General features: G+C 43.8%; 1 protein-coding gene across 1 annotated transcript; it reads left to right on the forward strand.

Annotated features, from left to right (window-relative positions):
- ASB2 (ankyrin repeat and SOCS box containing 2) lies at positions 1-27,256 on the forward strand. Its single transcript, XM_053945721.1, has 10 exons — positions 1-59; positions 5,983-6,247; positions 7,826-7,930; positions 12,316-12,482; positions 13,199-13,354; positions 15,246-15,491; positions 17,710-17,881; positions 21,675-22,236; positions 25,917-26,070; positions 26,821-27,256. Exons 2-10 carry the CDS (start codon positions 6,003-6,005, stop codon positions 26,955-26,957), a joined length of 1,944 nt encoding a protein of 647 aa, XP_053801696.1. The 5' UTR covers positions 1-59; positions 5,983-6,002; the 3' UTR covers positions 26,958-27,256.
- The last annotated feature ends 499 nt before the right edge of the window (positions 27,257-27,755 follow it).

Here is a 27,755-nt window from a genome sequence, read left to right on the forward strand (position 1 = left end):
TAACCAAGGAGATAACCCATTTCAACACTATTATTACCCTTTTATTTCAGAACAAAAAGGTAATGCAAATATGCATGTTTTGAACTTATTTAGTACTTTCAATCTCTCAGTTCATTATGTCTGTGCAAATATTTATTCCTACTGCAGTTTGTAACCTAACACCCTAACAGTCTTGGGAGCTTTGTGATTTGCTTTTGTTTGTTTTGGGCTTTGGGAATTTTTTCAAATATGCCATAAAACACTGTCTGTTAAACAGAACAGTAGCTCTGTCATTTCCTTATTTTTTTTTACTCGCAGGTAGTGCCTGTATCTTTGCCCCTACAATATCTTGCTCAGAAATCAATGCTGTAGCTACAACATACTAAGGTAGCACGTAGCATGCAAGGCACAGTGTGAAAGAGAAAAATTACATCAGAAAAAAATTTCTTTAATTTTTAAATTTCTAGTTGGTTTGACATGAAGCTAATATTGCACTAATTTCTGTGTGAATTAATATGTTCTGAGGAGAAATAAAAGCTTGCAGGTGTATGATTTCCAGTAAAGAATTTGTGCAGAATCATGATTTGGTGGCATCAGGGCATATGCCATGCTGATAGGTGACCTGTTTTGACAGCTGGGGCTGAACATGGGGATTTGTTTGCTCAGAGGATTCCTTTGGGAAGCCTGGCTTTGCTCCTTCAGCACTGGGCTAGAACTTGAATGGTTTGCATAAACTGTCACTACAAAGAATCCTTGCCTGTTGCCCCAGCAGGACAGCGTGAGGTGTCATCCTTCTGATGCCTCAGCTCTGGCAGATCTGAGGGCACTGAAATCTTTCTGGTTTTTAAAAAATCATTTGCTTCCTTGTAACAGCTATCCAATAGAATACCCTTGGACAACTGCAAAGGTTTATCAGGAAACTGACCTAAAATGCAGCAAAAATGTGAGCACTTTAAGTGCTGCAAGTCAGTCTGGTTTCCGTTACCTGCGGAGGATCTGTCCTGAAAGGTGCCACAGTAAGAACTGAAGTAAGGCTCAGTTTGCTGTGAAGACCTCCAGCCTGTTTGCCTTCCCCCATGTGTGCTCCTGCTGCTTTCAGAAGTAAAGACAAACACGTGGAAAGGCAAACACAGATCTGCAGAAACAGGAGTTCAACCATTCCTCGCAAAAGGCAAAATGATGAAGCTGCTCCTCTCCTCTCTCTTTTGCAGCCTCTAAAGACTTGGTGATGTTTTCACAAATATGGTTTATTGCACCCTGAGCCATAAATAACAAGGTTCTGTATTCAGTTACAAGCTGGAATAAACTCAGCGCAAAGGCAGGCGAAGTCTGGCTCTGTTCCCTTAATGACCTTGTCACTTATCTGCCATCCTGCTCTGACAGAAATAAGTAATTCTGCTAATTCTGCTGCCTGGGATCTTTTGGGGGGCGGGGGGGGGGCAGGCAGCCTCGCTAAGCTTTTCTTTAAAGAAGTGCTATCAACGGGGACCAGTTGTTTCAAATGCTAATGGTATTGAATTGCACGGTTCTGCCTGTTCAAAGCCAGCCGTAATCCTTGTTTACTTATGTTGCATCAGGGATCACAGGCCCATTCTCCTAAGCAGTATGTTGACAGAGGTTGTAGTCCGAACATAATGGTAACCTAATTGTGTTTATCTCTGGCTTTTGCCATCGTGTAGGTGATTACTGGTAGTCCCCCTTGTGAGTAGTACCTTTGGTTTCAGAGATCTACCAGGTACAGCTGCTCATCCACACAGGCTAGAAGGTTGAAGCATGGTCCTTGCACAAGTATTTTCTTTCCAGCCTTACCTTCTGGTCACTGGATGTATCTAGTTGTTGCCTCTGTATAGCACAAGCCTGATTACACATCTAAATTAACGAACTCTCAGTGAAATCAGGATGGCAAAATTAAAATCAGGATCAGACTCTGTAGAAATGGTGTTAAGTTTAAATTCCAGAAGATCTTGTCAGACTGACTTACTAAATGGCAGCACAGACAGCAGAATTCCAAGACATGTCTCTGCCAAGAGAGATCACTAGTGAAGCCATCAGACCTGGAAGCAAAGCACTCTCTAAGAAATAATATGGGCTCTATACCCAGAGCTTTAAAAATCAGGTTCTGCTGTCCCAGTAGATGCTGTATGCTACCTGCATGTGAGGATGGGCTCTTGGGCTGCCAGAGAAATGCAGAGTATGGCCAAATGTTAAAACATTCCCCCGAACACCTAAAGTTAGGATGAAGAATAAACACAGCATTTAACTTTTAAATCTAATTCCAATACTTTAAACCTACAGTAAGCTGGCTTAGAGCAAGGAAATAGATTCAAGCTGCATTTAGAAAGACCACTTTGGCCAGATCTTACTAATCCAAACTTGTTCAAATATTTCTAGCAACGAAGATTGATTTTTTTTTTCACACCTTCATTACAGAAAGTGGAAAATATTTAGCTTATAGCACATTAGCCTAGTGAGCTTTTATAAGTCTGTAGTTGGCAGTTCGCTTCTGGCCTCACATTGGGTAAACTTAGCCCTGCTGTGTCAGCTGAGCCAGGCTACTGCCAGGTGATGCCACTGAGTTTGGCCTCAGGGAAAGAAGGATAAACTGAATCAGGCTGTGGTGCATTAGCCTCCAGCCAAGGGCATGTGCTCAGCCTGTTATTGCAGCTCAGCTGTTTCGCTGAGCTTCCTACAGACATAACCCAGACCAGTGCCCCTGTCCTGTAGTCCTGCAGCTTCAAACAAAAGCATCCTCAGGTGGAAGGGGAGGGTGGTGTCTGCTGTGCTCTGCTCTGCAGGGAGCTGTAGGGAAGAAGGCATGTGCCCTGCCTTCTGCCGAACTCAGTCACAGCACACAGGCAAACTGCACACACACACTTGTCTGAGCAAGTGGAGACAGCAGGGGGATGGATGCAGGGACAGCTTCGAGCCCAACTAGAACACTCTCTGCAGGGGTTCAGGGCAGATAAGGCTGTCCCTGGCTCTCAGTAAGGACCCAAAAGCTCCTGCAGCCCAGGATGTGACCCCCACACCTTCATCATGTTTGTGCAGTGCGATGGGCAGAACTGAAAGCTTTCTCTATTTTGAGCCCTATGAAGTTTCTCCCTGCAGGATGAGTCAGTGAGGGGAGCTGCAGCCAGCACTGTTGTTTCTGCACTCTATGGAACTCCTGTCAAAATATTTACATTAGCGAGGCTCACCAACACACAGGAGAGGTTCTCCCTTTTCTCTGCGAATAGGTTGGACCCAGTTCACCCCTACAAAGAATAAGAGGATGAAATAGGAGTGATCTCCACAAATCTAAAATCTTCCCTTTTGCTCCTTTTGCCTTAAGAATGTGTGAAACAAAAGGAGGGAGGGGAAGAAGGTCCTGAAGCGGCTTTTATACCTACATCCATTTGGGATGTGGTGAAGCAGCTATATCAGTTAGCTCCTCTGTGCCAGGGTGCAGAGCTGTGTTGGCAGAGGTGTCCTGTACAGTACTTAAAGCCCAGGTTCCCACAGAAGGCACTGCAACACCCAACTCAGATCACAGCAGCGATGGATTCACTGCCATAGGAATGATGGCAATGGGACTGGGGAGGATAGAGAGGAGGAATCTGTGTCCCAGCCTGCACTGGTGCAGGCTGCCCTCAGAGGGGAGCAGTTTCATCTCCATTCTTGCCTTCTCCAAGGATTCATTGTGCATCACCTCCATTAGGAGCTTATGATCAGATCCTGCCCTCCCTGCTGACGGCTTTGTTTAGGTTTCTGAGTCACCACTGGGGCCAGGTCCCTACATTCAGGCATTGCAGTGCTGGATGCTGCAGATGACTGCTGGATGTTCCTGCCAGCTCCAGCCGGTGGTTCCACACATCTGCAGCTCACCAGGCACCACGTGAGTTCCTAGGCTGAGAGACTGTGGGAGTGCTGCCCAGCGTGCCAGGGGCTGAGCAAGCCCAACAGCAGCAGAACTTCTGGACAAACAAAGCTGTGTCATGGTTCCCAGCCAGCTGCTGGCTGGAGAGCAGCCAAAGGCAGGTACTGGAGCAGCGGGGGACAGGGAGGCTGCCAGGGGGGTGATGCCTGGGCTTGGATCTTCGGGACAGCAAGGGTCACAGCAGAGTAGAGGCACCAACTGGAAAAAAGAAGCAACAGCAGTCATGAGAGATCTGGCTGAAAATAAAGGGGAAAAAAAACCCTGAGAAAGAAAAACCACCAAAATTTGGTTTCATTATTTACAGCAATTGAAAGTTTTATTTTGGCATTTTTCATGGCTGTAAAATACGTCCTTTGTGATTAATAGTCATAATGTCAATCTGAAATCTGCTGGGCTTCCCTTTACCCTGAAGTCTTCCCATCTTTTCTGGAGTGGGCTTAGAGCCTGAGGTGGCTGTTGATGTGGGAAATATCACCATGTCTGAAGTGAAAAGCCTAAATCCAAGATTTTAAGTTACTTGATGGATTCAAGCTCTTGCAATTTCTTCAAACTGTATTTGGGGAGCTGCCATTTCCTCCAGGTCAGGACGTGGCTGTGCACATAGCAGCAAGGGCTGCTGCAGCGGGGCACCTTCCTGCTGGTGTGAGGCCTGTGGGCTGCTGCACCCCTCTGCCATCGTTTCAGTGTGAGTGCCCAGGAAACCAGGCTGAGCTGGCTGCTTGGTGGAGAGAGCAGCTGTAAGGGCAGGGGAGCTGACAGCTCCCCTGAGGCTCCTGCTGAGGCAGCTCCTGAGCAGTGGGAAGCTGGGTGGTTCTGCTGTCCCCACACTCGTGGCTCTGCTGGCTGGCCCGGATCAGTAGGACCCAGTCCTGGGCAGAGCAGGGCTGTGTGGAGCTGGAGGCCAACCCTGCTGTGGCACTGATGGGACAGGGACTGGCAGCCACAGGGAGGGGGGCAGGCAGCTTTCCTTGTAACTCCACTGGTACACTCAGCCAGCCCCTCACCTCTCTGCACCTGGGGAACATGTCCCCACAGTCCTCTCCTGCTGGGTCCCTGTCTCCCCTGTCACATCCCTGTCCTCCTGAGCAGTTTGTTCCCATTGCTCCTCACCCTAGTGCTCCCCATTATGTTACACAGTTCTCGCTCAGTGCTTATAAAATCAAACCTATTCTGCATTGGCTCTCATCTTCTTAAAAGAGGCAAGCTTTTCCACTTCCTCCCATAAAACAAACCCTTGGCTCTTGAACACTGATGGCCAGAGTGCTCTCTGGCATCCAAATGACATCCTGCTAGAGCATTGTACCGTTCATTGTATTAGTACTTCCCTATCACTGCTGGAAATTCTGCAGTATTTTGAATTATCTTTGCCATTTAGAGTCCTGCAGTGGTGGTTCACAGTCATTCTGTGATTGCTGAGTGTGCCCAATGTTTCTCACTTCTCTCATTCCCATCTCACTCATGACCTTGAACTTTGTTCTGTGAAAAAGCAAAAAATCAGAAGTGAAACAGACCAGTGTGGTGTTGCTCTCTTCGCTGAGTGAAACAAAGTCACTTCAAAGCATAGCTTTGTATGTTGCTTGAAGATCTCCAGATAAGGTGGAAAAAATTACAAAGCCTCTTTGCACTTCATGGTGGAGAACCTGTCCTTACAGAAAACCAGCAAAGAGAAAACTTCTTCCCTTAATTTCCTGCAATTACAACAAGAAATGAAACCAGCAAAAAGAGACATCCATTGGTCTTCTCCTAAATAAAATTCAAAAATTTGTCACTTTAATTTTAAGGGGATTTCCTTTACCTATTTTTCTCTTGAGATGTGGTAACTAGAATAAGCAGATAAAAAACTTGCCTTGCTTGCAACAACTCCCCTTTTTTAAACACCAGCTAAACCAGTTATTTCTGTGTAATTGAAAGGAGTTAGTTCACTAAGTTTACATGCAGATTTTAGCTGATAATGTTCTCTCCCTGGTGAAGGATTTCTGAAGGGTTTTCTGCTCAGCCTAATTAAGAGGCAGACCGAAATGACAGTACAAGATTGTTGAGTTTTTTTCATTTTCCAGATTTTGATGATCACAATTTTCCTTTTACAGGAAAGCAAAGAATTATAAAAATGGCTACGATGGCAGCAAATACTCAAAGACAGACGATAGGCTGCGAGGAGTACAGTCTGTACAGCAGCCTCAGTGAAGATGAGCTTATAAAGATGGCCATCCAGCAGAGCTTGGAAGAGGACTCAGCGGGTCAGCCAGTGGCCCAGAGCCCCCAGAAGTCGCTGGTGGCCCGTGCTGGTGAAGTGGCCGCCCCAAGCCGTGCCAGCCCACACAACCCTCCCTACCGGATCTACCCCTGGCAAAGGTAAGCAAGTGCCAGCCCGAGCTGCTCCCCCAGAGAGCCTTGCCCGGGAGGGGCAAGCAGGCTCCCTGGCAGGGCACGTGCTCTCTAATTAGCTCTGCCAGGCGGCTCCTCTGCGAGTCTGTCATTAGTGTTAAAGCTGGAGCCTGCTATAAATCCAATGAGGTCAACACTCTAAGTGCTTGCAGTGAGAGGAGGGTTTGCTTGATGTTGTCTGTTTTAAGCAACAAATAAAAAAAACGGCACAGCCACAAGCTTTCCTGAACAACAGAAGCCCTCCCAAGGCCAGCTGCACCTTTCCACCACTGTATGCCAAGCTTAGGTTTTGTCAGAAAGGGAGCAAAGCATAAGTTATGAGAAAACATAAAAGAGGCACAAAAACCAGGTATATAAAACAGTGAGACCTGACTACCTGTTAAATACTTCAGTTTTTAAAGGATATGATTATTTCAGATCAGTCTGACTTCAAGGACCACTCTTAACCAAGAGCAACTCCAGACACCAAATCGTGGCAGCATCCCCCTCCCCTGCAATGCTGAGCTGTGGTCACAGAGACCTGCTGACAGTTTCAAAGCCAGACATTGTTCCACTTTCATTTTATAAAAGGCAGATTTCTCAAGGGGGATGGGAATAGATTCCAAAGTCACCTCCAAAGCAAAGAATAATATCCTTTTAATATTTTAAGTTACTTTAGTGCTCTCTTTCTTAATAAACTGAGAGTTACTGAAGTTCTGTTCCTCCTCCTTTTTCATAACTCCACCACCCTCTGATGCCTTGCTCATTACCACCTGTGGTTGTTTGGTTTCCAAGGCTGGGAAACTGGGGATAATTTGATGAGCAGCAAGCATGTGCATAGCTGTGGAATCAGGAAGCTGTGCGGCCAGCAGTCCTGCTCCCACCAAAGGCTGTGGTTCCTCAGTGTGGTTACTGTGCACCTCTACCGCCAGCTCTCCTCTAGGGACCTGATGCAGGCAACAATAAGGGTTTTCCTGGCCATTTGGTCCTGTCCTTATTGAAGGTCCTTTGACACCTGCTATTTTGGCAAAAAGCAGCATTAGCAGTTCTGTGCATTGTCTGTCCTGCCTCAGCCTAGCAGTGTTCAACCTCTCACCAGAGGGAAAGCCTTTGGAGCTTGAAGCACCAAATCTGTAGCATGGCTGAACTCTTCTGCCACCTGGGAGAGCAGAGATGGAAATGGAGCTGACATCCAGCGGCTCTGGGTCCTCCTCTGTCCCCACCTCTGACTTGTTTGCATGGCACTTTGGAGGTGATGAATGTCACCTCACCTCGCTTTGTGCCTGCTTCCTGTGTGGTGGTGGTAGGGTTAACCACACTGTTGTCTTATATGGTCATTTGAATCCCCTGACGCTTCCTCAGAGGGCCAAAAATAAACTCGAGCCGAGTGAGCAGCTGAATCCAGCGCAGAGCAAGCCGTGGCCATCTGCTTTTATTCAAAGCCCTGACCGGCAGGCTCGCTCGCTCTGTCTCTGTGGATGTGTGTCTCTGCTTCTGCCTCAGCATGACCTGTTTCTCCTATTCAGAGTATTTCTCCTTATTTCATTCATGTCATCGCCACTCCAGACTGGCAGCCCAGCAGACAGGCCGTGCTCAGCCATCCAGCTCGGGGGCAGCCTCGGGGGTCAGGCGAAGGTACGACAGCAGCCAGTTCAGCACATCCCAGTCCGTGTAAGTGTCTCCCTCTCCCTTTCCTGCTTTTCCTTGCAGCCAAAACAAGCCTTGCTATCCACTCTCTCCCTGAGCCGTGTCTTCTGGGTGGTGATGGTGCCTGGTGGGGGGAAGTGTGGTGTTCATCTGGAGGAGGTCTCACTGACACCTGCACCTCACCCTCGCTGCACTCCTGTTCTTCCTTCCAACCTCCCCGCTGCCCCAGGCCATGCCTGTGCTCTTGCAAGTCACCCACCTCAAATATCCCTTGTTCTCTTCTCCCTCTTCATCTCTCTCCATCCCCCCAGTGCTCATGTCCTGGGGACTCTGGGTCGGTCAGAAGCTCTGAGGTGACAAGGACAACAGAGAAGGGATGTGGTTAATTTACACAGGCTAGCTCGCTTATCAACAGGATAGATAAGGCAGGCAGGTGCTGATAGTAACTGCATTGGTATTAAGTTCAGGGCTCAGCAATAGGGAAAAGTAGGGGGAAAATGTATCACAGTATATAAACAAGGTGAGAAAGTCCAGTCCTTCAAATAAGTGTTTTATAAATGTTCCCATGATGCCATACCTGTTCCCAGCCATACCTGTGCTGTCCAGCCATACAGAGGAGGGCTCACTTGTCCGAGGAGGAAACTGTCTTGGCTGACTGATCCTCCTGGCCATGTTTTGCTGTTGGCAGAGGCTGCAAATAAGCTTAGTTGAACACAGTCATGGATGAGAAAAGCAGACAGTGGCCTGAGCTCTGTCCCAGTGCCTGTGTGTAGTGGAAACGTGTGGATACGATGGGTTTATTACAGCTCTCTGCAGTGCAGAATAGATACATGCCCTTAGCTATCAGATGGCAAGAGTAACATGTTACAGGCAGCACTTCCCTGTGTCCTGCAGTAAAGAAACTCCCCACCTTTTCTATCTACCCAATACAAATTTTGTTTAATCCATCTTACAAGTCCCTCCCTGGATGCAGGGACTACCCTTCCACCACTCTCCTTCCTTTGACCTCTCATCCAGCTCTACAATCTCCCCCACCTTCCCCTGTATCCTGGCTGATTCAGACTCTGTTCCTGGCCCTTCACTGGCATTGCACTCCCTGACATTGTGAAAACCTCTTCCTGCTACAACATGAAGCCTGCCTTATCCCTGTCACCTGCCTGCTTCCCTTGGCTATACTGAAATCACATCCTCTCACTAGGTGCTCTGCACTCCTTGCATGTCTCTTTGTAGAAGACTTGAGGGAAGGCTGTTCTTCTCCACCGGGTAGCTGCATAGAGGTCAATGTACAATAAGGCTGATAAACTAACCCTCCTCTGCTCCAGGAGAGCAAAAATATAGCTGGCAAGTCGTAGGAGAGCATGGTGGCATGACTGGCATTTTTATAGCCTTAGTCTCAGAGCTAGGCAGGGATGATATTTCACTTCACCTGGGGAAGTGGTGTTCCTTCATCCTGCCTGCATCTCTCCAGGCTGTCAGGAAAAGAAGGAGCTTCTTGAACCTTTCCATGGTCCACTGAACCTCTTCTTCAACACTCAGAATTGACCTCATCATACATCTCATCTGCAAGGGGTATTTATTATCTTGCCTACTGGTCTTTGAAATGCAGTAATTCTTTTGAGTTGCCTATAAGGTTAAGATTTGTTCATATCTTCAGACTTCCTCCATAGTTTTAATGCTTGTATTTTCTATAGCTGATGAAATCCAGGCAGCAGAATGTGGTGGGTTTTTGTAACAGCCAACTATAAGTCAGGCAGAAAACAAGGATTTCACATGGAGATTCATTAAACCTTCTGTTCTGATCTGGAATTTTCTTGGCTAAAGCATCTACAGCCTGGTCCAGCAAACCCCCTCATCTTAGTCAGGAATCATTTAAGGTCAAGGAACCCAACAGAAGTTTGCTTCATTCAACATCTGAGGGCTTAAGCAGACTAGTAACTGATTCTTCACACATTTTTATCCCCAGCACAGATGCAAGGTACCCTCTCTCTTTCCCTGAGGTCTCAGATAATGTGATTTACCTTGCATTTGCTGTGAGCCAGTCCATGTGCAGACCCCTGCCATGGCCCACCTGGCATGCAGTAATTCATTAAGCACCAGTAATTATATCATGTGCCCAAATCCTGAGGTCACAGCTCTACATGTGTTACATGAGCCTTTGCACAGAACAACAGATGGTTTCAGCAGCCTTGTGCCAGAGGTGTTGAAAGATGAAGATCCCCCACCTCCGCCTCCTCTCCCAGCCAAAAATGCCAATAGTTGCTGTCAGCAGAATTCAACAAAATGCTGAAACACCTGTATAAAAATCCATTATATGTACACAATTAGGAATCTCAGGTTTAGTCCCCAGGGTAGTGTAAGCAGTATGGAGATACAGCAGTGTCCCTGGGACATCTGGCCAGCAGTTATCAGAAGGTCAGTTGATTCCTCCCGGGAGGGCTCTGGCCAGGACAGCAGCTGCCTGTTCTAGCTGTTATCTTCTCAGGCAAAATGCCTGGCCTTGTGTCCCATATCTCTCCTCATTCCAGTGTTGCTATTTTTGTGACCCTACTGTCTTGAAATCACTGCTTCCAGCTATAGAGAAAGAGCAAGTGGCACCAAGTACTATTTCATCTGGGAAATGGTGTCTTTTCCCATTCTCTGGCACAAGTGTTGAGATCACCTGTTCCACTCCTGGCCCTGAATTTATCCTCAGAAAACCAGCTTGGTGACTTCTTTCAATGCTATTATCAGTGGTTATAGTATAGATTGCGTGCCTTTGGGAAAACTGAAATTAGTGAGGGCTGTGTGAGTTTCAGATTGTTGGTTTGTCCAGCCCCTACAAGGCAATGGAGTTCAGTGCTGGTCCTGTAACTCCCATGAAGTGCAGAGGTTGCACCAGTATACTGCTTTGTGAGGACTCCTGTGCTGACCTGCCCATATTTTTCTCTCTCTGATCTCACTCTGTTGGGGTATTTTAGACTTTCCTCTTGTCATAACTGGAGTTTCTGGTTGTTCCCATCATCACCAGCCTGCATGACCTCCACCACATGCTATATTCCTGCCCTGGCAATGCCAATAGACTGAGACATGCACCTCTCTCCCGCATCTCTCTGTCTTCAGGACTGCAAAATTTTCTCTGTAGAGCTAGTTCAAACCACAAATGCTCCAGTGCTTTCTGCAACTTCTTGTTTTCTGTCTCTGAAACTATAGCCCACATTCATTTTTTGCAAGTCCCCATTAGAACTGGTAAAATGCTTCCTTCCTTCGTGCTGAATCTGTCATTTAGTGTATCACAATAACAAAGCTGTGGCTGCCTTGTCCCAGCACAATTCAGCTGGAGCCCAAGCAGATGCCAACACTGGAAGGCACAGCCCACCGGCATGCACAGAGCTGCTGCCCACCACGGGCAAGGGTCCTGCCTGCCTTGGCTGCAGGGTACAAGCTCCCCAGCTCCCTACCCCTGCCATGCTACATGGCTACTGCCATGCCTCAGAAGGGGTGGAAGGAGGGTGGCAGGTCCTGTTCAGGTGCTGCTGACCTGGGGAAGAGTGGCTGTCAGGCAGTGTTGGGATTCCCGCTGTGTGGGGAGAAGCACAGGAGCTGTCACTGTTGCTCTGCAGTAGGATTGGTATGCCCAGGTCAGCCCTGCTCTGCAAACACTCAGAGAGCTCAGAGAAATGGGTTGCTGCCTGTGCAGAATGCATGCTTGGCAGAGGGATCTGGGTAGGTGGAATTTTTTCAATCCTCTCTGGATGAAGAAAGGAGAGCCAAGACCAACACCCCAGTGTTCACATGCTCTAACCAGAGCTCTCCCTACTTCTTAAGTGAACTGGCTAAATTCTAAAAACAGGACTGTGTGAGGAAATAAGAAGTATCTTAAAAATACTTCTTAAAAGTATCTTAAGAATAAGAGTAAGATTTATTGATAATTTCTGTTAAAGCCACCGGCAAATCAAATCTAAAAATTTCTTCAAGGATGAACAAGGGTAATTCTCTTCAAAGCTGATCTTATTTAAAAGATCTCATATGGGAGCACCATGCCACATGGGACAGCATGGTGATGAAATTATCACAGTCATGGACACTCCACAGTGTATAGAGCGATGTCAGAGCCAGTCTTCCACAACTCCTGACATCTAAAATATAAGTGTTTGTGTCAGACACTTGTTACACCTACCTATTTCCATTACATTCTGAGGAGAGTGATCAGTATCTCCAGACAGTGATTCTTCTGATCTGCTGACAGTAACAAAATTAGAGAAGACAAATTTTACCTTTACAGGCCCTATGATATAGGGGCCACACTGTATAAATATGTGCTATATAGGCTGCAGGGATTCACTCTTTTGGGCAAATAAAACAGTGATGTTGCTGCAGAAAGCTTCTCAGTAATGAAGGAAGCAATAACCAAGTTTTAACCTGTTTTAAAGAGAAATTGACCCTGTTGTGGCAGCAATCAGAGACGGAGATGAAAAAGCAGTATGCAACATGATGAAATCAGGAAAAAACCTTTCTGTACCTAATAAGGATGGCTGGATACCCCTCCACGAAGCTGCATACTATGGCCAAGTGGGCTGCCTGAGCTTGTTGCAAAAAGGTCAGTGAAGTTAAAACTAACTAATTATAAAAGGGAAGAGAAGAACACGAATAAACTAAAAGGCCAAATTAGCAGTATTTCAATCCTAGCCTCGGGCTGTGTATGAAGCATTTTTCCAACCTCCCTGCCTGTATATTAATTTCACTTTCTCTTGGAATGCAGGTTTCCAGACTGAAGCCTCTAAAAGTTAGGATATTTGGGAGAAAGTGATATGGGATAGATTCTGCCAAGCCCTGGATTTCTCATGCTTGGGCCTTGTAGCTGAGCTCTCTCCTGTTATGAGCTGCTTGGCTGCTGCAAGCTGACAGGAATGACCCCACTTTCCCCTGGGGGAAGATCCAACCCGGCATCTCTTTGCTGTTGCTTGAAGTTAATTACTGTAGTTTGTTTTCAAACTTCAGGTGAAGAACAGTTGCTCAACAACTTTTTGCATCACTAGTGGCCAAAGCTGAACATTTTAATTTAAACTGAAGACTGGTTTCAATACTCAACCTGAATTATTATACCATTATATTAGTATACATTATATACATACATTAGTGTATATATAATGTATATATTGTACTATATGCATCAGTGTATTCCTAACTTACACTGCTTATGGAAATGAATAAGCAACAAAAACTGAAACCCTCAAGGATTTAGAAGGGTGGTGGTGCTGTGGATACTTGTGCACTACATGCCACAATGACTTTGGGCTCACCATTCCTCCACAGCGTACCCAGGCACCATCGACCAGCGCACCCTCAATGAGGAGACAGCTCTCTACCTGGCCACCAGCCGGGGCAACCTGGACTGCCTGCTCACCCTGCTGCAGGCTGGGGCTGAGCCCGACATCTCCAACAAGGCCAGAGAAACGCCGCTCTACAAAGGTGAGGAGCTGCTCCTACGGGCATGCAGAGCTCTGCTGGCACCACCAAGGCAGAACTGCAGGATCACTTGTGATGAGGTGCTGAAAGTCAGTGATTAGCTCTTGATTTCTACTTTCCTGTGGTAGTCCTCTATCTCCTATGCCTGACCTGCCATGCCATGGCCTTTTATCTCTTCCTGTCTCTGTAAACAGGAATAGCAGCTGTTCTGCAGGGTGCAGGCTGTGATGGGGTCTGAGGATGAGGGACATTCTCAGTAGGGCCCTAAGCACAGGCTGTCTGCACAATGTCCCAAACTTACAGAAAGCTGGCCAGGGAAGGACTGTGTATGCTCTGCTGAACAGTAGGGCCTAAGTAGCTGTTAGATGTGCAAGTACAGTAACTGTAGACATGCCAGAGATTGTGGGGGTCAGGCCAGGCTGTGTGCTATAAGAGAGTCATAAAATTATAAACAATGCAGTGAGGTAGATCAACTATTTAACACAGACATATTACTTTGCTGCTGATTGGAGAGAACACTTCAATATATCCATGATATCACAAACACTCAGAGGAGACCTCTCACACCCTCATGTCCAAACTCCTTTGCTCCTGCCATGACAGTTTTTAGCACTTTAAAACATTAAGAACATATATTACAGGTTTAAACAGCAATCTTGCTCCAACTTTGCATGCCTAGCATTAGAGCTGCTTTTAAAATGCTTTTGTTTTAAATTTTGGCTTTTAGTTAATCAGGGAAAAGCTGTTCATCTGTGCATTAAAGAGACAGTAATGGTTTCAGTAGTAGTAGTAGTGCTTATAGTAATAATAATCACAACAACAATGATATGAAAACACCTTTTAGCCAGAGAACTGTTACTAAGAATGGGCTAGCCTTGATGCAGTATCTTCTACACTATCCTCCAACAACAGCAACAAAAAAGAGTTAAAAAGACTGTCATAACAAAATAGTCATCCCTCATATGTAATCAAATTAAACTCTGCAGAGCTCTGGATAGGTAATTACAGAAATGTCTAATTATATATAGTTGCTTTCAGTATATGGGTGACATCTGTTTATGGGGAAGAACACTATGGAGCTATTGCTAAGAAGAATCAGAACTAAAAGGTGGGACCTCTGTGAGAAAAAGACACTATTATTTCAAGAAAAAAAACAATTGCTATGAAATGTGCTTCTCTTCTGTATGTTTTATGACAGATGCTAATTGGGGTTTTTCAAGGTAGCTCATCCTATGTACCTTTAGGCTGGAGTCCTGCCATTAAGGTGCAGGGGAGGCCCCGTGATTTGGGATTCAAGAAGCTATGGGCAAATTGGTAGAATAAAAATCAACAAAATGCTATTAATAATTTAGAAACTATATTTAGCTCAGGATGGTCCTGAACTACAAATTGAACTATAAATTGAGAAAGTTGTTGGTTTGGGCTTTTTATATTTTCTTGTCTACATGGAGCTTTATCTGCAGTCCATGGCAGTAAGATAAAGAGTCAGTTTGCACAGAATTTGGAAAGAAAGTGGCCCAGCACATTTGTACCAACAGGAAACCACAGGGACGCAGTGAGGTGAGATAAGGTGTAGGAAGTAATTTGTGAAGAACAAATATGTTAGAGAAATCACATGACCTGAACAGATTCCCCCCAGTACCAGACTTGACACAAGCCCTACACAGGACACTTAGCCAGGTCTAGTTGAAGATTGGCTTCACCGTCACATCCTTTCTGAGCCTCAGACAATGTCACTTGGCAGCAGCCTTTGCTCTCATGTAGACCTAAATGGATCTTTGGTCTTACTATGGCCTACTCGTATGATATTGCCTTGGGCTGCATGAAACAGATACACAACACCCAGAATATTTTCAAAAGCTGGTCCTAGTCTCTTCCTGTTTTTCTAAAACAGCCTGTGAGCGCAAGAATGCAGAGGCTGCAAGACTCCTGGTGCAGTACAATGCAGATACCAACCATCGCTGCAATCGAGGATGGACCGCTCTCCATGAGGCTGTCTCTCGAAATGACCTGGAGATCATTGATATCCTTGTGAAAGGAGGTGCCAAGATTGAGTCAGCAAATGCCTATGGGATCACTTCTTTGTTTGTGGCAGCTGAGAGTGGGCAGTTGGAAGCTTTGAGATACCTTGCAAGATGTGGTGAGTACAGCTTACATGCACCTATTCATTTAATTCTTAATATTTCAGAATTTCCAAGTAATTCTCCCTGACTCAGTTTTTGTCTCTGGAGGCCAGGCTTAGCCTGCAGAGGCACTAAGACCTTGCTGCTCCTGATGGTGGAATTGGGTAGGGTCTTTCACAGAGCATGGTCTAGACACATGTGCTTCTTCAGCATTCATTCATGGTCACCTACTTTGAGAAGTCATGTGGTGCTGTCTGACTGCATTTCCTAACAGTTTTTAAACCCATACTGCTGCACACATGTAGCCTAAAATCCAGTCGGTCATAAAAGGCAGCTGCACTTGGTAATAGATGGCAGAAGTTGAACTTCAACCAACCCCATCTGCTCATGAACATGTGCAGTGATGGGCAAGGTTAGCTGTCCTCGTAATGTATCCTCTGAAAATGGATAAAGTACTACTGTAGAGTTCACGGGTTTGCATCAAATAGAAGCAGACTCTCTCTCCCTATGTGTAAATGTTCAAACATATTAAACAGAGTGAATATGAATCTAATTTACACAAAACCTTTTACTGCTCCATTCATGTAAAACAGCTTTACAATAAGCACAATACACCTCACTGCTATTATGAGGCATATATAATTTTCACAATGGACTAATGTCTTCAATGTAGGTAAGACTTGGGTTCTGCACTTGCAAAACAAGAGTTTACCAGTGATGAAGATAAGAAAAAGTTTTGAAAAAATTAATATGATTGAGAAAGATATGAGAGTTGGGAAACAAAAAAGTGTTCTGCTGCCCAGCTAGTCTTGCCAGAGAGTTTTGTATGACCAGTTAGTCCATCAGGCTGCCTATGACTTAAGAAACTAAGCCAGAATGTGATTTGTGTTTTAAATTAGATAGATATTAAGATTTCCTTAAAGTTCAATTTTGAGAATAATACACAAGAAAAAAGTCCAATAAAACTGTCCAATTGTTTCAAGCCCTGAAAAGCTCTTCTGAGCATCCCAGGAATGATATCATTCATTGCTTATGATGAGCAATTTTTATCATAAAAAGGGCTTCTTTCTCATTAGGACTGTGTGTGTTATGTTTTGTCACTGTAATTCTCCTGATGTTTCCAGCTACAACATCTTCAAAGGGCCAAACACAACACAGATGTTTCAGCTTAGGGTGAGAGCCCAGGGAAATGTTCTCATTGGCAGGGAGTTTTCATGATCAAACAGAAGACTGATCAGTTTCTTTATTGGAGTTTAGAAGCAAAACTCCAGTGAACTGTCATTCCCATTTAGGATACACATAGAGCAGCCTTCTTGAGAACACCATACAAAATATGACAGCCAAAATCCAGGCTAAAGGTCCTTAAATATCTACAACAAAAAAAGCTATATTCCATATTGTTTATGGCAAAAAGTATTGTCTTGGTTTATACTTGCATGTTATTTATTAAGCAAAGTACACATTAGAGGTCAAGAAAGAAATTACCAAATAGTCTAGTAGTTTGTTGGTAATATTTATCTTTTTTATAGTAAAACTTACCATTTGAAGCCTAACTCCAACCCTCATGAAGTGAAGAGATATGGCCTCAGGTGCTGAAATGCAATATTCATTGATTAAGGCACTCCCAAATAAAACCTGTTTAGAATTGTTGATCAGCACCATGCAGATGTCATTTTATAGAGTATTATTTTAGCCTGGATACATACTAAAATTAAAAAGAAGTATAAATACTATAAATCTGTGTAATACTTACAGTGTGACTATATAGAGTACAAATTATAAATATAAATAAATATATAGCATAAATAGATACCCATAGAATTTTGGAGAGCACCTATTGAGATAATCTAATCCAAACTCCTGCTCAGGAATAGTATATATACATAGTGTAAACACATAAATGGAATTATTGTGTTTGAAGGAAAGGCCATGCCATATAAAGAACAGCCAATTAATTTTATTTTTTTTTTACCTTTGAGCTGAATGGAGCCTGGATTCATGATTGGGACCTAACAGTTGCCACCCATGATGAACTGTCCCTCATAAAATTCTCATCATATTATAATCCAATGTAAATCTATGATATAAAGGTGTATAACTGATATGACCATGTTCACATCCCCATCCAGCACATTTCATAGCTCCAGTGTCATGGAAATAGAAGTGTTCATTCAAAGTATGTTCTTCCCATCTCATTTTAACCTTTTGGTGCTAAAAGGTTTCCTTCCTTCCTAGGTGCTGATATAAATACACAAGCCAGTGATAACGCCTCTGCCCTTTATGAAGCCTGTAAAAATGGACATGTGCCCATTGTGGAGTTTCTTTTGTCCCAAGGAGCAGATGCTAACAAAGCCAATAAGGATGGGCTGTTACCTCTTCACATAGCAGCCAAGAAAGGGATTTGCGAGTAAGTTGTAGTTAGTTTCATGGTTTCATCTTTTGGACAAGAATCCAAAGTCCTTACAAAAAGGAGAATGTAATGTCGCAGAACCAATTCTGAGCAATGTGAGCAAGGCAGGTACCAGCTGAGAAGTGAGCTTTCTGCTTGCAGAGCTCAGGCTGGAGAGTGTGTTTGGAGGCTGGGATGGGATGGGGTGATCAGCAATGCAGGCTGAAAGATTCCTTTAATTTTATCAAGACATCATCTATTACAGCTAAATAACATCATGTGTCTTGGAAGTGGATTAAACTGAAGTCCTCAAAATATTCTTAAAATATAATAGAAAAAGTATTGGTGGGGAGTGTTAGTCCTTAATAGCACTTGCAGCATGGTTTGCAATAATTTTCGTACATGGGCCCACTGTGATTCTTCTGCACATGCAGAAGATGCTGGATTTGTCTCTGGTGTGTTCAGGTTTTAATAACAATAATTCAGTTGCTGACAGCAGGAAGTGGTTAAGTGAATCTCTAGGGCATTAGCGAGATTGTCACTAGAATATGGTGTCCAGTTCTGATATCCTTCCTTTCAGGAAATTGTAAAGGCTTCAGAAAAGAAGGACAAGAATTTATCATGGTCTGGAAAATAGATTTTATTAGTGAGTGATCAAATAACTCTTATTTGTAACAGACAAATTCATTAAATGACTCACTGCTTTCTTTCTGAAATTAAAGGTGTTTGGGACAGAGCTGAGCACATTTTTTTAAACAGGGAGACAAGTAACTAGTGGAAAAAATAAGCAGAAATCAGGTAGAATTACCAGTCCTCTGAAACAGAGATTTTTCTAAGAAAGTGGCAAGCTATAGTCTATGATAAAGAATATCAGTTTAGAAGATGCTGTCTGGGGATGGGATGTTGCACTGTCATGTAAGGAGTAACCTGAGACATTGCAGGATGCTCCTGAGCCTGAACTCCATAGCATTTACTTCTGATCCTAGAGCAAGTTTTAGTTCCTGCTTTTAATCCCTCAGTGCTGGAAGAGTGAGTGACCCACAGCTAATTTTTCATTGTAGTAACAGATCCCTTTAGGGACTGTAGAGGACCCTTCTGACTATCACAGTTTCTACCAAAATATTTCTACAACAGGCAAATGAGAGTGTCTGTCCAACTGCAGTGACTGTTTCTGGACAGGACAGCTATCTTTGCAGTGAACTGCTCGAGTGGATTCCTATATATTTCACAGTATCTGAGGAATAAAAGCTTTTAACATCATTACACCTTCCCATAATGTTTTTCATTCTAGCATTTAGATTTGTTTGGGAATGCCAATTAAACTTCTCAAATCACTTTGATAGACCTGAGGATATTAATTTTCTGTAGTTAGAGTAGGCCTGGTTCCTTGTGCAAGCTGTGTATTCTAGAGGGTAGCTCAGTGTCAGCTTATGTAACAGGTTTATACACTTACATCATTTACATTAATACACTGCACTGACTAACACATGCACGATTCAAAATTTTCTCCAGGATTTGAGTTATAAAGTCATTTTCATGTGAGAGAGACAGAACTCAGCTTCAGTTGTTCACTGTCTAAAAAGTTTATTTGAAAGCACAGTAAATTGATCTGAAATTATAGAGTATGGGCCAGCTTTCTGAATCTTTCCCTCCCCTCAAGTAGTCTCACACTCTGACCTGAAAAGAAATTTACATGGAAACTCCACAACTCGAGTTCGCCCCTGGGTTATGAAAGGAAGGGCCTGATTCAGGGCTCATATCTATTATTCCCAACAACCAGCAGCATAAATGAGACCAGAATTTAGTTCAAATTCTGCATTCCTTCACTTGTAAAAGACTGAGCACAAAATTTGTGCATAACTGCTGCAAACTAAGTAAAAAAGAAAGACAAAAGAAAAATATATTCTCTTATAAATATTTATCTAAATGACAAAACTTTAGCCTGTTTGGCTGATCATTCTTAATTTCTCTGGTATTCAGTAAAATAACACCCTTCATGGTGACCTCTGTATTCCTGCAGATTTAGTACGTAACTCTGCAGGAATTCCACACTTCAACTTTTTGCCAGAGCATGAAGGCTCCCTACCAACAAAAAGCCAAGAATGTAGTCCCAGGGCTCAACTGTCAACTCTTGTTTCTTGGTGTTTGTTTATTTTAAATGACACCTTGTCAATACTGACCTGAAATTCATAAGGGTCATCTCATAAGCTGCAAGCAGTGATTTAACTCTCTCCCCCTTAGAACTGAGATGTTGAAAAGGGAAGACTTCGTGAATTGTGGGCAGACTTGTTATGTAAATACAAGTCAGTAAACTCTTGGATGCTCACACTGAGGATGCTCTACCTCCTCCATATAACCTGTAACAAATAGAAAACACAGAAGCAGGTGTCAGAGATCAGGGAAATCTTGGCACTATTTAAAAACTGTACATGAAGCTTATCCCTGTGACAGACTTGGGATGTGGTCTGACTTGTCTGGCCTTGGCTGCCTTCACTTGAGTTGCATTCCCCCTCTAGAGAAACAGGAAATGCTCCAGAGGCACCATATTACTGAACTGACCCACTTTGGAGGGTGAGAAACAGACACAGGTTCAAGCTACACAATTAAACTGGTAACAATTTGATGCTTCCTGCTTGTCATACAAAAATAAATGTGGGGTACAGGGACTGTACTGAGCTCTAGGACACTGCAGCATTTGGATGCAGAGCCTCAGTGTGGCACCCGTGCAGCGAAGTTCAGGTTCCCCTTGCAGACAGAAATGATGCAGTGCCTCTTTAACTCAGATGTGAAGAGCTGGCTGAAGCACATATGCTGGAGGGAAAGAACAAAACAGACCCTTAAATCTTCAAAACATTTGATCATGGGATGAGTAATGCTGGTACTTGGCGTAGTGTCCTCACAGTGCTCTGTGCCCTTTTTGTTATTAGGCTCTTACAGAACATTTGCTGAGGGTGGGAAGTTGCCAGCTCACCAGCACCCAAACCTCCTGCTCCCTGGCAAGTGCCACAGTGCTGGAAAATTAGTGTGACTGCTTGGAGAAAAAAATAAGTGCTTAATTTCCCAAGATATTTACATAATTTTAAAAGCCTTTTTGCTTAAAGATGAGATGTAGAAGTAACTTGGAGACATCAACAGTCCATCACGTAAATAGGAACATAATCCTGTAAAATTACATCTTCAGCCTTTATTTCAGCTCCTGGGAGTGTTGGAGGCTCACAAGATCATCACAGACAAAGGTTTTACTGGCTTAGTTCATTATGTAAATATATATTTGAGGGCCCAGTGTTGGGACCAGCCATTGCAGTCGAGCTGAAGATATGCAGCATTTTAAAGGAGACACACTACATGGTAGGTGGTACCTCAGGCTGGAGGTTGTGCACCTTTTCCTCCAGTCCTGCCCACAGCATCACGATGAAGGTGCAGAATATCTGGTAGTTCCTGGCTGGTCGTCTGCCATTTGGGCTGTGGAACCTAAGAGAAGTTACAACAGGGTGGGTGCGTGCGAGTGAGTGCCAGCATGTCATCTCTTCCTTTGTAACTGCCCCTGTAGCTGCCATTACATCACAGAAACTGGGTGATAACCTCAAAAAATGTGTTCCTTCATGAAAGAGGAAGGTCAAACAACTCATATTTTTGGCAAGGTCGGTGCTGACAGGTTTGAGGTTTGCAGTCTGGTTTCTATGAGTTGTTCCTGTGCCTGAGTTAGCGGGCCCTGCCTTATGGGTACAATCATAAAGCTATGAATAAAGCTTGCTGCAGGGTTGTAGATCCCCTAGAGCTCACTGCTGCTCACTGAGTCTCCTCCTGGCAGGATTGTCTCCATGCTGATCCCTGTGACCAGCCGCACCCGTGTCAAGCGTAGTGGCATCAGCCCCCTGCACTTAGCGGCCGAACGCAACAATGACGATATCCTGGAAGAGCTGATAGATGCTGGCTACGAGGTCAACACTGCCCTCTCTGATGAGCGGTCCTGCCTTTATGAGGACAGACGCACCACCCCACTCTATTTTGCTGTTTTTAACAACAATATCTATGCCACAGAGCTGCTGCTGCAGGCCGGAGCCAACCCCAATGTTGACCTCATTAACCCATTACTCATCTCCATCCGCCATGGCTGCCTGAAGACCATGAAACTGCTTCTTGACCATGGGGCAAACATTGACGCCTATATATCAAGTCATCCCACCACGTTTCCAGCTACCATCATGTTTTCAATGAAGTACCTTTCTGTGCTGAAGTACCTCCTGGATCTGGGCTGTGACGCAGGTTCCTGTTTTGAGTGTCAGTACGGAAATGGCCCACACCCTGCATTAAATTACAGGCGGGAAAGACTTAATGATCCTCAGGTGACCAGGGAGCCAGCTGTAGTACAGGTAAGCACTGCCTAGTCTACCCACAGGACTTCTAAGGACATCTCCTACCAGTGGGTTATGACAACATAAGTGTATATTTTCTTCCAACTTTTTTGTGAGAGAAAATATCACAATCCCTACTTTATTTACAGAAAAAAAGGCTCAGTACGAGCCAGCAAACATTCCAAGTTTGTGTCCAATGACTGCAGGAATGTAGGCAACAGCCACTGTGGCCACAGCTTGAATTTACAGTGAATTTTAGCCATCTTGACATTCTTACCGACAGTTCTACAATGCTCTCTTCCTCTGGACCTGAGGTGCCAGGAGTGAGGCATATTTTCTTGACAAACATATGGATGATAGCATATGGGAGGTAGAAACTTTTTTTAACTTGCCCTGTAGGGTTTGTTTTGTTTAACAGAATGTTAGCTACTGGTTACATGAAAACAGTTTAGTGCTTCACTTTGACTGTAAACTAGTGAATGTGAACAACTTCAATTTCTGAGTCTACTGGAAAAGCAGTCATGGAGAGAGAGCACAAATGATTATATTAGCTATGTAACTGAGTTATATTTGAAGATTTCACAAGAGATTAGGAGATTTAGGTACGCAATTTCATATTTTCAAAGCCCTTATAAGCTTTAGATATCTACATTTTATACATGTATCTTTGCAGTCCTTTCTAAAATGCAGCTGGGCTTAGCTTCCATTGGGCTGGAATGGGATTCTCAATCCCTTAAAGGGATTTGCAGAATCTCAAATTATACTTTTTTTCTGATTTCTGTATCTCCTCTTCTGTATCTCAAAATCTAATGCTCCATTCAAAATTTGCTGTCTTTCAACATGCTACACAAAAATGAAATCTCAACATGGCAGTTTTTCTATTTTGCAAAAAGTCAAGAAGAAATCAATCAGCTTCTATCTAGTTTAAGTGCAGCTTTGAGGGATTCAGCAGAATACCAAAGGTATGGTTACGAATATATGTTGTTTTCTGGTGGAAAGAATAAAGGAAAACATTAAATGATCCTAGGAAATCTTGACCTTTTTATCAGTCCTGTCTTCCAAAAGACTTTACTCTCAGGTAACATATCTGGGGGAAAAAAACAACCAATAAGAAAATCTTATAGAGAGACTTTTAAGAGTCCTTCACAACAATCTCTTATCCTAAAAAGGGCCTTACTCTCAAGAGTCTTTTGTCACAACAAAATTGATCCAGTATAACATATTTTTTGTCAAAGAAAAATTTATAAAATACATCATCTCTAGTTCTTGATCTGTGATATGGTAGCACACTGAGTAAACAGAGAGATGGAATTCCAAGACAAATAGACAGGGTTTGTCTGTAGCCCTCTGTGATATCCTAGCCACTCAAAACCATTCCTTCTGGATCTCACCTGAAACTATTGCCTAAGAAAATATTAGGTCACTCACGAAGAGTCATTGCCTCAAAGGTCACACCATATGAGGCAGAGATAGCAAAAATTGTATAAAAAAAATTATCTGTATCCAGGGAGAAAGAAGTGAAGAGAGATGAACGCAGGAAATAAAGTAATCCCTTCCCTCTAATATTGTTTTTTATTTGCTTTTACTGCTAGGATTTTGGCTGATAAAAGTGAGGCTTCTGTGGTAGCTTCGTGATATGTAGTTATGCTATGGTTTATATTCTGAAATATGGAATAAACTACAGCCTTCTCCACACAAAGGATGTTCTATTTCTATTTTCTTGTGTAAGATTACGTCAGGAAAATAAATCTGAATTATTAGTCTTTATAAAGGCTACCAAGTAATGTAATAACTGGATTTGGAAAATGTACAAATATAAATCATAACTGATGCTGCTAAATTAATGTATCCTGGAGAAAGTGAACACAGAAAAATGGTTTCTGCCTCCCTCCACGTTTCCGGAGCTGCTGTTGATCCCGGGAGGGTGGGGACGGACAGCAGTAGCGTACAGCCACGAGAGGGCATTCGGGTTTCTGCCGAGAACGCAGGTTCAGAGCCGCCTCGTCCCCGAGTCAATCCCACTGCCTGCTGGTGCAGTTTTGTATTATTTTTCTTTATTGTGCTACGCTTATTTTCCTGCAATGTGTTTTGAAACGTGTTTATTCCAGAATATGTTTTTGTCAACGGAGAAGAGAGAAAAAGGCAGGCAGGGTCTCTGGTGGAGACAAGAAGAGAGCAAGGTCCAGTGTTTTATGACCTTACATGTGTCTTCATTTCAACTCCACTGCAAGTCACTGCAAGGAGGTGTTAGTGCAGGTGCCCAGTCTGTGTCTCACACAGGTAACTGCATGGCAGTGACACAAACACTGCAGAGTGACAGACAGACATACAAAACTGCACTCCCTATAAGCAGCCCAGGTAGGAAACTCTGGGCTGTCCACTGCCATCCATCTGACATTACTGTCTCTACTTGTCCTGGGAAACATTACATGGTGATGTTTGGTGAAAAATAAGAGTCAGAAGAGTAGTAAACACCTCTGTGAATGCTCTCACCTTGAACAAAATAACCTTATGTTCCGCAGCTCTATTTTACTAGGTGAACTAATAAAATTTTATTCTGAATAAGAGTATCCACACAAGAGTTTAATGATTTTGAGTTAGGATTCCTGCATGAATAATCAAATTTGATCTAGTTAAAGGAATTTACACTGAGAGAGCTTTAAGCGAGTGCATTTTCTTTCCTGTTTGGTGTGGGCTTAGAAGGTGTTTGCAGACAGTCTGAGTGACTAAGTTGATAGATGGTGCTTCAGCCACCATCATTCAATAGGGTCAGGCCACGTGCCTGAGTTCTTATCCACACAGTATGATTTAATTCATGTTAAACTTCCTGACTGCTTGCATGCAGATTACGTCCCCAGATATCTTCATCATATGCAGAGTCCTAAGAGAGACAGATGAAACTGACTGGTATAAGATACATATTTAGATTGAAGTGGGCAGATTTTTTTTTAAATGAGACTGCTTAAAGTCAGGTTCTTAAATATATTCTTCTGTATCTCCATAAGAAGCCCTCCATGCAATAAATTTAGGTACTCTGCAGCTTACACTGGAGACAATAGAAAATTTGCATGATCTAGGACTGAGTAAGGAAGGCACTCTCTATTAGGCCCAGGACAGTTCTCCCCTGAGTGAGTAAAGCACCCAGGGATTAATCTGTGCAGAGATTTCTCCAGATTTGTTTCTAGTAAGATGTTTGGTCCCCCAAAGCTGCAGATACTAGCAGGTTCACAAGAAGCAGGAGGTGCTGCATCCTTCTGAATCTCCCTCTTTCCCTAAGATTCCATTTTGCCCCACAGGGCCCAAGAGAGGAAAGGACCCAGCAAGCTATGTCAGAGGGCCCTAGATTGAATGGACCTTTCAGCAGCCCCTGACTAGCTTGGGGCAAAGCTCCTCTGCCCTTGCATTTCTGTGGAAGTAGTATCTTAGGAGTTGCAAACAATTCAGCATTATTCCATGCTCCAGAGTTAGGACTTCACCAGGGATTTGTGTCATCCTGTGATTGCAAAGAGGGAGTTCTAGTTCTACCCTCAGCTTGAAAAGAACAGGCTTTAGTTGAAGTTTCCTGGAGGGAAACTGGTGATTGCCCTCACAGCTGGTAGGAGCGGGGTACCATCAAAGCTGTCAGGGCTATTGCAATTGCTGTTTCCACAAGTGCATTTATGTCCCACTGATGGCAGTCAATCTGTTTTTCCTTGAAGTTCTGTGAAATGGTGTCTACTCCGGAGATAAGTCGCTGGGCTGGGCCGATCATCGATGTTCTTCTGGATTATGTGGGCAATGTGCAGCTCTGTTCCCGGCTCAAGGAGCATATTGACAGCTATGAGGACTGGGCTGTCATTAAAGAAAAAGCAGGTATGGTCTCCCAGAAGAGATTCTGGCCCAAATAGTCCCACTGTTGGATTCAAAACCCCAGTCACCATCTCCTCTTAATAGTCATCCCATAAATCTGAAATCCTGGAAAGGACTTCCCTTCTGTGACTGACCAGTTATGAGGGTCAGAAATTTCTGGGGTGTCACTGGCCCTGTGGTGTGAAATGCACACCAGCCATTGATCTGACCCACTGGGACTGAGCATAGCAATGAAGAAAGACCCATTTGGATGTAGCTGGGGTTCAATCAGATCAGGACAGGTGGGCAGCACAGCCATCTCCACAGCAGCCTAGCAGGCAACAGTGGCCTTTAAAGCCTTTATTAATATTCCACTCTCCTAATATCCTTTCCCTCAGGAAAAAGTCTTTCATAGATATTATCAGAATCAGTTTTCTGGCACCAAGCTAAATTTGGTAGCTATTGCATTTATTTTCAGTGGGAAGCCTGAACACTTTGAAGTGGCTTGTTTAAATCCTCCTAGAAAGCCCATTGCTATGGCTGAGATGGGCACAGCACCCTATCCCCCAGGCCCACAACCTTCCCCATGTCATGCCTCAGAGTACATGTTCTGTCACCAATCCCAGACTCATTATCCCTTCATTACAGGAAAAAAAACCTTTTTTCATTCTTCCTTCTCCCATTTTCCTCCTGTCACTGTCCTGCTCAAGCTGAGATCAAGTCCCTCAAGTTAAAACCTGTTCTGCTCATGTTTCTGACCTGCCTGTCTTTCAGAACCTCCACGACCTCTTTCCCATCTCTGCCGCATCAAGGTACGGAGCCTGGTTGGAAGGAACCGCATTAAACTCCTCAACACCCTGCCTCTCCCAGACAGACTGATCCGGTATTTACAGCACGACTACTCACAGTGACCCCAGGCACACTGGATATGCAGCAGCTTCCCCATGTGGCACCCAATGTCACCACCGTGGCACAGGTGCACACTGGGGAGGAATCGCTGCTGGCTTGGTCAAGCACCCTCCCATGACTAATCTAAGAGAAATGTGCTTTTGGAGCATGAGTGAGAAGAAAATGGAGGAGACAGCTAACATAGGAGGCTGCTGTTAGGTTTTTCAAGAGAAAACACGTATAATTCACCTCAGACCTTAGTCTGCAAAGAAGAAGAAATGAAAGGCAGTACTGACAAATGAGTAGTGCTGAAGCAAGTATCAGTGAGGAACTCAAAAGTGTCCTGAAGCTGTGGTGGAGCTTAGCATCCTTGCTGTGGTCACAATTCAAAGCTTGTCAAGAATCAACGTGTTTGGGAATACCTTCACTGACTGAGATTTTTATTGTAGTTTCTATTCTATTGTTTGGATTTCTGCTAAGTGTGTTGGTTGCTAATTCTCTGATATTTTGACACCACCTTGCTAACACCTTTACTTCTTTTTTTGTACCTTTCTTATTAAGGACTTGATTTATGAATCTTCAAATCTCAGAACTCTTTAATAGACTAAAATCCAGAAATTCTGAATCCTTTAAAAGTCAAGGAAAGGTTTATTTAAGGAGGATGGAAGAATTATATTTGCACATAGTGAATACAGTTAATTCTGTATTATATTTGCAATAGGAAGTAAGTGAAATTTTGCGTGAGAGAATTTCCTAGACTGGGGATTTGAAAACAACTCTTACCGCTTTGGTTTTTTTGGTGTAAATTAGAAGTAGCTGCA

Source organism: Vidua chalybeata, chromosome 6 (genome assembly GCF_026979565.1).
Source record: "Vidua chalybeata isolate OUT-0048 chromosome 6, bVidCha1 merged haplotype, whole genome shotgun sequence".
In the NCBI taxonomy this organism is placed as follows: Eukaryota; Metazoa; Chordata; class Aves; order Passeriformes; family Viduidae; genus Vidua; species Vidua chalybeata.